The 12294-nt window shown below is 37.2% G+C and overlaps 1 protein-coding gene across 1 annotated transcript; it reads left to right on the top strand.

Annotated features, from left to right (window-relative positions):
- Positions 1-8: 8 nt before the first annotated feature.
- Positions 9-11239, top strand: rab1ba (zRAB1B, member RAS oncogene family a). Its single transcript, XM_066680439.1, has 6 exons — positions 9-393; positions 2849-2921; positions 4435-4530; positions 5011-5106; positions 6354-6485; positions 8115-11239. The coding sequence occupies exons 1-6, from the start codon at positions 380-382 to the stop codon at positions 8307-8309; spliced, it is 606 nt and encodes a 201-aa protein (XP_066536536.1). The 5' UTR covers positions 9-379; the 3' UTR covers positions 8310-11239.
- Positions 11240-12294: the final 1055 nt, after the last annotated feature.

Here is a 12294-nt window from a genome sequence, read left to right as displayed (position 1 = left end):
GCGCCACGTCATCTGATGTCACTGCCGCACCTGCGCAGCCATCTTGTACCAGTGCGCAGAGAGGGGCAGAGAGGAAGAAAAGAAGAAAGGCGAAAAGAAGCCAAAAATATCCGCCTTCAGAACTCGGTAAAGGGATGTCAGTGAAGTGAACGAAGCTACGAGAAAACAGAAGACTACTCTTGGTGTTTAGGGCGGCGGCGGGAGAGAAAAGTATTAAGAGAAAAAACCCCACTCCTTAGTGCCTCTGGATTCCAGACCTGCGAGTCATCATCACCGTCTCTCTTACACAGAGCAGAGAAACAAGAGGAAGGAACAGAGCTGACACCAAATACAGCCTACAGATATACTATAGAGACACCCAGGCCTTCACACACTCATCATGAATCCGGAATAGTGAGTAGCGACTCTATTTTTTCGCTTCAAAACCCGTCGCATTTCGACCCTTAACGGACCTCGGCGTCGCCAGTGGTTCAGATTTGTCAGCTGGCTAAGCTAATGTTAACGTTAGCAACGGGAAAGCTGAAGTTATCGCTTCTCATTCACATTTCTACATTCTACCTTAAATGATTCTATTGTACTGTAACTGCTGCCCCGTTTAGGGTTAACCGGATGAAACGCGAATAAGAAGCGATAAACCCTCCTGAAAGCTAGCTAGGGTTCGAGTTTGGAGTCGATTCTCAATGACTCGTATTGATTGAGTCGATTCTGCACTATACACAGCTACACTGCACTGCTTTAGAAGCGAAAATGGAACTCCGTTCAAAATCGCATTGCTGTACTCTTAACACTATAGAAGAGGTTGTACTTTTGATGATATTTTCATGTTTTTGACTTTCTGTTCACTGAGGTGTTGATTACCGTCCACCCACCCCTGGAATGTCATACCTAAATTTGTTAGAAAAATGGTACATTCCTTGTCGTTTATATCGTTCTTGATTGTTTATTGTTAAGTTTTTACAACATTTGATTACAAAGTATTAAATATGCCATATTTTTGTACAATTCTGTGCCAAAACCCTACAAGTTGTCAGGCTAAGTTTATGACGTAAGAAACCTTGTTTATCTGAATTTAAGTCATGGCAGTTACAAAGCAGCTTCCAATCACGCAGCCATGGGGTTAACAGCTTATTTCAAACATTATGGGTCTTTCAGCAAAAACACGACATGGACATGTTAACAATGTGTAAAAATAATAATAATAATAATAATAAATAAATATATATATATAATTATTTTCATATTTCCATTAGAATGAAATCTATAAATCGAATTATTGTGCATTAATAAGAGCAGAACTCCTACAAAAAAGAATTTTGACAGAAGGTATCGAAACGTCTGTGCACAAATGAATAAAGTATCAATATTATTTGACATTGGCAGGGAAATTTGGAAGGGAACACATAGCAAACTACAGCGTACTTAATTTTTCTTAGCATCTTTAATTGATGTTTATGTCAGTGGTATAGGTATGAGCAACATTAAGCGATATTTACAACGTTAAAATATATAATTAAATATATACAATATGTCACTGTATTCTGACGCAAAATTAATGCACTAAAGGAGCCACATATAAGAATGTCTGTCTTTAAACGCTTGTTGCAGTGATTATTAGACAGGACTTTAACATATAATGCTATAAAGACAAAACGAGTGTAGAGTTTTGGAGTCGATTCTCAATCCCCGGTCTTTTTGAATCGACTCTCAGCTCTAGCTTTAGCTGTAAGCTCGGCTTAGCCGGAGCTAGCTAAACTAATATTTGCTCTGTGGAGTAGTTACCTAAGGTTTGCCGCAGTCACTTTTACTAACTGTCTTTAACTGCTGCTCTCAGACTCTAAATCAGTAGTGTGTGTTGCGCACCGCTGTTTCTAGGCGGTTTTAATAAACTGTGTTCTTAATAACGGCGTTTGCTATCGGAGCGCTAACGTTAGTCATTTCGAAAGTGGCGACGTTAATGTTTAGTCACGGATAATAATGTCGCTCCCGTTCACTACGGGTACATTCTTCCAGACTTAAGAGCAATTAAATGTGTCTGTGGGTTGTAGTCTTTGTGCGCAGGTGCATTAGGCCCTAAAGTCCTGAGTCTGGTTAGCTGAGCTTGTTTTCTTCCAGCTTTACTGTAATACTCAGAGGCTGCTAAAGCACTAATCTAAATCTAAAGTAACAAAACGCAAATTCAAGTGAGGTAGGCAAGTTACTTATTTAAATTGTGAAGGTGGTGTTTTTACAACACATTTTCCCCACTTTTACACTCATGAAATTGCTATATGTTAGTTACACCTTCCTGCCATTGGCCCACCTTCCCTCACGTGTGAGACAACGTTTGCGCCTCTGTGTACCAGAATAATGGTTTATTGCCTGCAGTCCTTTGACACAGACACGTCAAGCTGTATGTGCAGAGTTCTGATTGCTCCACAACACACGTGTGATGCAACATGTCTAATGTTAGTCGCTGGCAAGCACCATGCCCTCAGTATTAAAGACAGCAGGACAGCTCCTGGATTGCGAAATTTCCAGTACATCCATAAACACTTGTTGTTTACTAGATAGGGGGCACAGTTTTTTTTTTGTTTGTCACTTTATCCAGTCTACATGTCCACCATAACTTTACACCATCTTTGAATTTAGAAACAGACCTGGTGATGGGAAGTGATTTTAACATAGATTTCAATTTCTGCACAGAAGATTCTCCTTTTATAGTAGCTGCACCAACCATCATTTTATACATGTGTGCAAACGTGCTAAACTCTAATCAAATCCTTCCTTAAATTCACAGTGCTGGCTTTGATTTTACACTCTAATTTATTGTTTAGCCTGTGTTATATTAAATTTGAATTTGCTTTTTCAGTGATTACCTGTTCAAATTGCTCCTCATTGGCGACTCTGGAGTGGGGAAATCATGCCTTCTGTTGAGATTTGCAGTAAGTATTTAACTTGTTGAGCCTTATCATGTGACTAAAGTCATCTCCTTTCTGTTCTCATTTACAATTCTAAATTAATGTTTAGCAGATATGTTTCACTGGTGCATTTAGTGATTACATTCAGAGTTTTCCACACAGGTAGCTAAACAAAGTGTCACCTCATAATTTTCAATTGTTTTTATTATTGTGTAGAAAGACTGGTGCTTTTCTAATAATAATCTTGCTAATTATTATTAAGAAACTATTTGTCTTATTTGAGTAACCTATTAAGTACAAATTGAGTAATTGCTTTTAAATAAAGATCTCAAGGGCAGTCTATTACGAAACATATTTTTACATTATTTTATTTTACGAAACTATTTGTCTTATTTGAGTAATCAATTAAGTTTGATCATAGGAGGATGGGTCCCTTTTGTGAGTCTTGGTTCCTCCCAAGGTTTCTTCCTCCAGCCTCGAGGGAGTTTTTCCTTGCCACTGTCGCCTTCGACTTGCTCGCATTGGGCTTTGATTTAAATGTTCTGTTCTAAAACTATGAAGCTGCTTTGTGACAACGTCAGTTGTAAAAGGCGCTATACAAATAAATTTGAATTTTAATATTTGAAGTACAAATATGTGTTTTAAATAAAGTTTCAAGGGTAGTCTAGTGTGGAATTATTCAATCACAATATGTGATGCATATTTTGAGTCCTGTATGTGACGCTTTCGCTTTACTCCACTGTTGGTTTTCTTAGGATTTATTACCCAGTATGCTCACAAACTATAGGTGCAAACCTAAGCAATGCATGTTGTTGAACATTTCATAATATTACTCCAGTTATTATGGCAGGCCTAGAGTTTTTTTTTATGCAGTGGAAGCTAGGGAATATTTTCACTACTTATAAAACATTTCTAATGAGACAAACATAATTAGAAATATGCAGCAATAAACATTAATTGAGAAACAAATATTGGCTATTCTGTGACCCTAAAATGAATTAAGTGGAAAAGATAACAATGATATTGGCTATTGGTTCCGAATACCTTCACTAGTGCATCCCTGACCAGATTATTTAAATATCTGCATTGGCAGGGGATATAGAGAATTTTTTTATTGTTGTACTGCCAATGGAGCTATACAAACATTTGTACATTTTAGAAATATGGAGCTACTTGGCCTAGTGTAAGAGGCAAATTATAGAGGGGTTAAAATGTCATAAAATGAATAAAATTGTAACATTTTGGCACAGTTGCTTAAACCATCTGCTGTTCTGAAATAAAAAAGTATATCATCATTATGTTAGTTGAAATACTATTCAAGTGGTGAGGTTGTTTTCAGTTATGTGCTGATGCCCTTTGTCATTGTATGTAGTTATGAGCCAGGTAACATTTATTATATAAGATTTGGAATATGAAATTCAGTTTGGCTGCTAAGGAATCTACATTTTAAATATTTTATTGCTTTCAAGCAATAAAAATTTTTCTAGTACAGTGTATTGTGTTTAAACTGCAACTTTAAATGCATGGGTTTCCCTAGGATGACACATACACAGAGAGCTACATCAGCACCATTGGGGTGGACTTCAAGATCCGTACCATTGAACTGGATGGCAAGACCATTAAGCTTCAAATTGTGAGTTGTGTATTACTTTTTCTTTTATTGTATTTCTCCTGCGTATTCGGTTGTATTCAGCATGGTGCAGCAGCTTGAAAATATGTAGTTGAATTTCTAGTTTATTTTAGGGTTTGAGTTGTGCAGGCTTGGTTTGGAGATACCTCAGATGCTAGCTTAGACTGAAGCATGAATAACTCCTTTCATCAAAGTTACTACTGTTACTGCTTCTGTTTTTATAGTAGTTTTTTGGTGTGCTGCTAAGGATGATGGGGGAATGAATAGTGTGTTTGTTGAGTTGACTTTTTTTTACAGTTGGATGAAAGGAAGGCTTATTTAGTGGTTAAAATATTCTCGCTACAGTCATGTCTAGTGTAGTTATGTGATTCTGTCATGGGAGGGTAGAGAAAATGTATTTATACTCTTGTGTTCTCACCAACATAGATCTAAGGAATAGCTTTTATTCATTTCTTGCTTTCTTTCTCTCTCTTTCTCTCTCAGTGGGATACTGCGGGACAAGAAAGGTTTCGCACAATTACCTCCAGTTACTACAGGGGAGCGCATGGCATCATTGTAGTGTATGACGTCACAGATCAGGTGATGAACACACATTCACACATGTTTAATAGAAATGTAAAGAGGTGCATACAACAGAGGTTAATTCTAAATTTAATCATTCTCTTGAATATTGGAAAATGACAGTAGTCTCACCAGATGCTCAACATGTTGTACTGTATTCCTTGTGTTTTGCTGACTTCCTTCAATCTATTATTGCCATCATCTACAATTTTGTTAACTCATTCTAACTTTTTTTATATGTAAAATTAACTCACAGGAGTCATTTAGTCATGTTAGGTATAATTCAGAAGAAGTATGCAGTTTTGCTCTATATATGAAATGTTCTAATTTTTTTATACTGACATTTAAATGTGACAGGTAAATAGTTTTAATGTGATTTATCAGCTTATAAGTAAAAGCTTTGCTGCTATAGTTGTCTAATGTTCAGACTGGATTTGCCATATTCTAATATGAAAATGTTAATCTTACTAATTGGCAAATAACAGCCCAAAAAATTCTCATTACTTTGCAACATTTGGGCCCTCTGTTTGCCCACATCTTCACAGCAGTAACTTTGTGAACCCTTTACGTAAAAATCTCTTTCATATGCTGTCAATGTTTAGATTTATCCATATTTGATTGTGAACTTTAAAACTTGCTGCTTGCTGTTGTGCAGCATAAATACAAAGATTCAGTGAGACAGGTGTGCTGTGCCATCTGTTGGTATAGAGATAAAAGGTACTGAGGACAGCGCAAAGATGATGTGTTCTTACAATGACTGTGACATTATTTTACCCAATTCTTTTAAAACCCAGACAATTTTCCATTGGCTTTTTTATTTTATTTTTAACAGTTCCTTTGCATTTGTATTATTTGGAAATGTATTTTTAAATTTTGTTTAATTTAATCAAACCAAAAGCCCAAAACTCGTTTGTCATTTGATTTGTGATGAGCATCAGATCTGGGTATCCAAAAAAAAACAAAAAAAACACAGTCTTATACCGCCATTATACAACAGTACACTGGATTTGAAGGTTAATGCACAGATGGATTTAATTTAAGCACATGAGCTAAAAGAACACTGTTTCTGGACAGTATAATCTCTGTTCTCTCTCTCGCTTTCTTTTTTTCTCTGTGTGTTCTCATTTGGGGGGACCAGTTCAGAATATACATTTATTTTCTGCATGTCATTTAGTTATTTATGGGGTCTAATAGTGTTTGGATGGAACTGTGCTGTATTTCTTTGTGCATCATTTTTTTTCTTTCCTCATTTACTTTCTCTGCAGGAGTCTTACAATAATGTGAAGCAGTGGCTGCAGGAGATTGACCGTTATGCCAGTGAGAATGTCAACAAGCTTTTGGTTGGGAACAAGTGTGATCTCACAACAAAGAAAGTAGTGGATTATACAACAGCTAAGGTATGGAGTTGGAGTGCTAAATATGCTGAAACATATTTTAAACTATTTTAATCTTTGAGCTTAATATATACAAAAAGAGAGTACTACTCATATTACATTTATAAATTACAAGTAATTACAATGTCAATGTAAGCATGACACTGTTTGGCTAAATTGTAATTATGTTTATATATTAAAAGGAACTTCAAATGAAGTCAGTACAACCTTGATTAGTGAGATTTTTATTATTCAGTTTCTTATGTTAATCTATATTATGACTGCTGCAGGCTCCTTCTTGGTGATCTTTTTCCACATTATTCTTTTCAGCTCTTTTTCCTGGAACAGGATGTGTTTCTATTCATTTAGCTTTAAGATTCTCAAAAGGTGTTTTGTTTAATTGGAATAATGAAGTCTTGACCATATCCTAGGCAGACATCCTGAACATTATGACTTTGATGCTTTTTTGTAAACCTTTTGAGTGCCACACACAATCTCTAGCCACTCACTGAGAGGGCTTAAGATGAATGTTATGCTGCACTGCCCTGTGTAAATTGTTTTTAGGTTTTGTGTACTGGTGCTGGTGGCACTTTCAATACTTTTAATCACTGCTGCATCTTTTGTTTTGACTTGTATTGAAATTTTTACCAAAGTTTGTATCTCTTTCCCTCTTTGTGACAAGTTTAACAGGGCCATACATTAGGCCATTATGAAAATTATTGCTGGTGTGCTGACTTTTGTTTCATAGAGGTTCTATAACAGCGTCTAATTTTGGTTCAATTAATTTTTAATTTAATACTGTTTTGAATGATTTAGTACATTAATGTGAGCAGGGTTGGCTTTTTGCATATTGTTGGCTTGAATAATGAAACATTCCAAATGTTCTGGGATAAATCAGGGAAATAACGGTTTGGGATAAATTACTCTTGCCACCTCATCAGAATAGAGTAGAATAGTCTACATCTATAAGCTAAGATACCTGAGTAAAACCAAGACTGGGAAGTAGAAGTATAGACATCAGAAAATAAATTGAGGAAATTTAAAAAGTTCAACAGCTTCATATTCATTTTCTGTTCCACTCTAATTCATGCAGCAGTTGCATCCTGGATTCAGGTATTGCATCCCTAAATGTAGCAGTTTAATTCTGGTAGCTTGTCAGTCTGACATCTTATTTCATGGATAGACATGGTCATTGTAATTTTAAATGCCAGCTTTATTTATATATTTTAATTAAAGCTAACCATGACCGTGTTTAACCATGTCTTTGTGCCTTCACATAAATTTGGCTTCAGTGCTGTGATTGGTGATGCCAAGATGAGGAGCGGGCAGTACTAAAATTTTGAGACTGTGTATTTATTGCAGGCGTGTGTTGGTCCAGTTAGGGCCAGGCCTCAGACAGATCTAAGATTAATTGTGCGCTAAAGCACAGAATACTGACTTTTATTTATTTATTTATTTTTTATTAATAAACAAAAATCCAACAGAATCATTGTTTTCTGGAATCCTCTCGCTGTTGGGTGATAATTATTAATAATAATAATAATAATAATTAAAATCTTTTATAAAATCTTTCCCTGTATTGCTCCAGTATTGCTTTCTTCACATGTTGAGTGGTTGACATGCTTTAACAGCCAACATTTTTTGTTCTTGTAGGAATTTGCTGATTCTCTTGCCATACCCTTCCTTGAGACAAGTGCAAAGAATGCCACCAATGTGGAGCAAGCCTTTATGACCATGGCAGCTGAGATCAAGAAGCGCATGGGCCCTGGAGCCACAGCTGGAGGTGACAAGCCTAACCTGAAGATTGAAAGCACTCCGGTCCGACAGTCCGGTGGTGGCTGCTGTTGAAGGGTCTCACTCCTAACACACTCATGCACACACAAAAGAGCCCTGTCAGCCCCCCCCCCCCCCCCCCCCCCCCCCCCACACACACACATCTAGGAGCATAAGGCAGAAGATGGTGACGTTCTAACGTTCTTATGGAAGTAACCACTGCTTTTGGAGGCAAAGCTTGAGTTTTAACTTATTTTGGCTTAATGTAAAAAAGTTAAGTAGCTTCCTTTTGACGTCCCACTCATCTCCTTGGTCTATACTCCTAGACACCCACCACCCTCTCTCTCCACACCCTTTTCTTCTAACCTAGCTCTGTTTTCTACATTAGTTTTTCCACACTTGATATCCTTCCACAACCCTAACCCCACAATCTCATTGGCCAGGATGCAGCATTTGCTTGGTCCTTAGGAAGCCACTTGTCCTGTGACAAGGCAGAATAGAAAATGAATTGCTTTTGGATGACGCACAGTTATCCATATGAAGGCTGTCAAACTGAGAGGTGTAGTAAAGGAGGGAAGTTACATGAGACATTCGTTTGTCATGAATTCAGCACTTCTCCCCAGTCTGCATTCTCAGATCCATTACTCAAATGCTTGCACTCTTGGATGGTTGTTTTGGTTGTACAGAGGTTAAAGGCATGGATGAGTCCTACTCCAGGGTTACATTGGCAATATTCTATATTTCATACAGCTGACTATTGTTCTAATAATAATAATAATTATTATTATTTTATTTTAAGATTTTTTTTCCAACATATATATATTTTTTTCTTATAATGAATGCTTGTACAAAGGCTTACTGGTTACTGCTGTCAAATTAAGCTGTTTGGTGGGAAGGAGCAGCATGTGTTTGATTATTATAAAGACTTTGTGAGGGATGGGTTTAGTTTGGTTGTTTAAAGCTACTGTTCCCTCCGTTACCTCATTAAGCCCCTTCCACTTTATATGTCCAGTGCATTCAGCAGCAGGGCAAATGTCACCATGTCCAAAGTGGAAAATTAAAAACAACCTCTGTATTTTTAACTTGCCATGTTTGAGTTCTCTTGTATGTGGAAAGTCAAAGCTGGTGGTCTTTGTCACTGGGCTATAAAGAAATATTGCTGCCGGAAGATGGTGATTGCAGGCTTGGATATGTAATGAACCTTTTCAGAGCTTCTGGTTACTGAAGCTTTAGTGGCCTCAAGACTATACTTAATGTAAGCCCCATGCTGTCTAGTTTTGTCAATATTACTGTAGCATTTGGTTTTCTTGTTGTCAAGGTCCAGCATGTGCAGTGGCATCATTCTGCTGAGTTGGACTTCCATAGAATCTGTGTAGTTGCCTTGCCTAACTTCTGTTTACTTGCTCTCTTTTAGAAAGGTCCATTATGCATCACAAAAAAAGTGCAATTTAGAATTATCTTTGTATGTAAACATAATAAGATTTAAACAAATGTGCAGAGGGATTTAACATATGTGCCCATGAGGATGTGTTGTAGTAGTTAAGAGGTGGATCAGTTTGTGGCTTGTTAGAGAATGCTGTGGGGGATGTTGGGACTGACTGGTCTAGGCTGAGAGACCGGATATGACTTCCCATATCCTCTGAAAAGTAATGCAACACTGACAGTTAATTCCCCACTCTGGCTTCTTATTCAAAGCAGACGTTTCAGAAATCCACAGGAGCTTTCATTTCGTCCGGGAACTTTTACTTGGTCTTGTGAGCACTCCAGACAAGTTGAAATCGTCTGAATGTTGCCTTTGACAGTATGAGGGTTTTATGTAACTCATGGAGATCAGATTAAAGCTCCTCTGCCCCATTTCCATGCGGTTCAAACTCTAGAGGAGCTCAATTCTACCTTTTTGCTGGAAGCAGTTTTAACTTCAGAGCCCTCCAGCAGTTGCGTAACCTCAGACAAAGTCCTGCTGCTCCCTGGTGGACTGAAGACAGTGTTTTCCTTGTACCAGTTTCAATATTTAGGGTCTAGAACATAGATGATGTTTGTAGAATTCACTGTTGAGAAGTGTTGACCTGTCTCAGTTACATAGTTGCACCAATGTCTGTTGTAACGTATTGTTAGAATACTAATAAATGAGCCATTTAAAACTAGTTTTAACATCACTTCAGCAAGTCCTTAACCTCAGAATATTGCCCTTTTTTCTTTCTTTTTTTTATTATTATTTTTTTTATAAACGTCTTACTATTTAGTGAGAGTGAGATTTGTTGGTGTGGGGTTGGAGGGAGCAGTAGGAGGTCGGGTGCGATGGGAAAGGTTGGGGTTACTGTGTTTCAGGAACATTCCTTCCATCTCAAAAGCAAACTGTTTTGATCACAATTTCACGTTCAGTCTGCAATCAAGGAAATGGTTGTTAGAGAAACGGCTCACTTCATACCTGCATACCATCTCACACTAAAACCGAGTGCATACTGTTCCGAATACGCTTTCATTTTTCCAAAAGGCTTTTGCTGTTCTACTGATTTTAATCTTTGAATTGAACTATTATGTTGTGATACTGTGTGTCTGATTAACGGATTTGGGGCTAGGGGCAATATTGTAGAGGGGTGGGACATGAATAGAAGTGGGGAGGGCTACTTTTGAATGTGATGACCTTGCAGCGTGCTTTTTTTTTTTCTTCCCTTTCCCCTCCCTTTTCTCTCTTTTACTTTTTAACTTGTTTTTTTCCCCCCTATCTCTGTCATTTGCACATCTCTATGTTGCTTTGGGTAAGGCAGGATGAAGGCATGGGCAATGGTTAATAGCGAGCACCAGGCTGATAGTTCTTCCCTTCTCCCTCTGCTTGCTCACTCTGGTGCTCACTTTCATAGCTCAGCTCAGTTTGATCATGTTGTGTTTTTTTTTATTTATTTATTTTTTTTTCCTCCCCCCCTCTTATTCCAATCTCCCCCCTCTTCTTTCTGTACATATTATAAATATATATATATAATAAAAATGATCAATGTCTGTCTTAAGTATGGAGCTTCTTTTTTTTTTATTTTTTATTTTTTTCTTCTTCACTTGTTCGTATAATCAAATTCCATCATTTAAAGCCCTGTGTGCTCAACCTTTTTTTTTTTATTTATTTATTTATTTTTTTTATAAAAGTTAACTCCACTTGAATGGCTATGATAATGAATGTTATATTTGGGTTTCTATAATGCCAAGTCAACATTTTTCAGTTGGGGGAGAAAAAAACCCAAGATAAAAGTGGCCCTTTGGCAATTATGTTGCAGGTTAATTTTGTAAGACAAGAATTATCTATTTTAAAGTTTAAATGTACATTTCATGCAATGTGTTCGAGGCTACATAAACTTTTACAGGACCCAGGATGCAACTGTTGCTCAATTGTACTATAAAATTGAATTTAAATAACTGTTACAGGTGAGATTGTGAGTTTTTAGATTAAAATACAGTGAAATCAGTACAAGACAGGGTTTAATACAAGGTTTCTTTGAATTTTTGGTTCCACCATAAATGCTACAGAAGTAACATGCAACACTGGAATTTAAACCAACATCTGTACAATGTGTAAATGCTAGTCATTCTATTAGTAGTTTACCCTCCAGCTCCACATTGCTGGTGTAGTTGGACAGTAGCCAATTTTTCGCTTTATTAAGGCTGAGTTTCTAACTGCAGAGTGCCTCTGGGCTGGGAGTTTTAGGAGGTTTACACTGCTCTCAGTGGCAATGACTTTACTACACACTACTCTGTCAAATTTATACTGTTATGTTAAGAATCATACAGCACTCAAAATCAGGCCAGCAGTGACCACAAAATCAGTGAGGGAGCTTCTACTTTACACACCACACTCCATGTAGTCAGTAATCATATTAAGTCAAGAGATGTGATGGTGGTCTGGGCCCTTGGGCAGACAGTCTGAGTTTCTAAGCAACAACTTCTTGACAGTTCCACATCCTTTCAGACCCACAGGAATTTTGTTGGCCGACCTGATTCCTGTGGATCTCATTTTATCTTTTAATCTCAGAAAAATGTATAAAATATATAACGTGCACCTGATATTTGCACA

The sequence above is a fragment of the Hoplias malabaricus genome, chromosome 9 (genome assembly GCF_029633855.1).
Source record: "Hoplias malabaricus isolate fHopMal1 chromosome 9, fHopMal1.hap1, whole genome shotgun sequence".
In the NCBI taxonomy this organism is placed as follows: domain Eukaryota; kingdom Metazoa; phylum Chordata; class Actinopteri; order Characiformes; family Erythrinidae; genus Hoplias; species Hoplias malabaricus.
The sequence above is the reverse complement of the archived record's forward strand: the minus strand, read 5'-3'. Positions and strand labels throughout refer to the sequence as shown.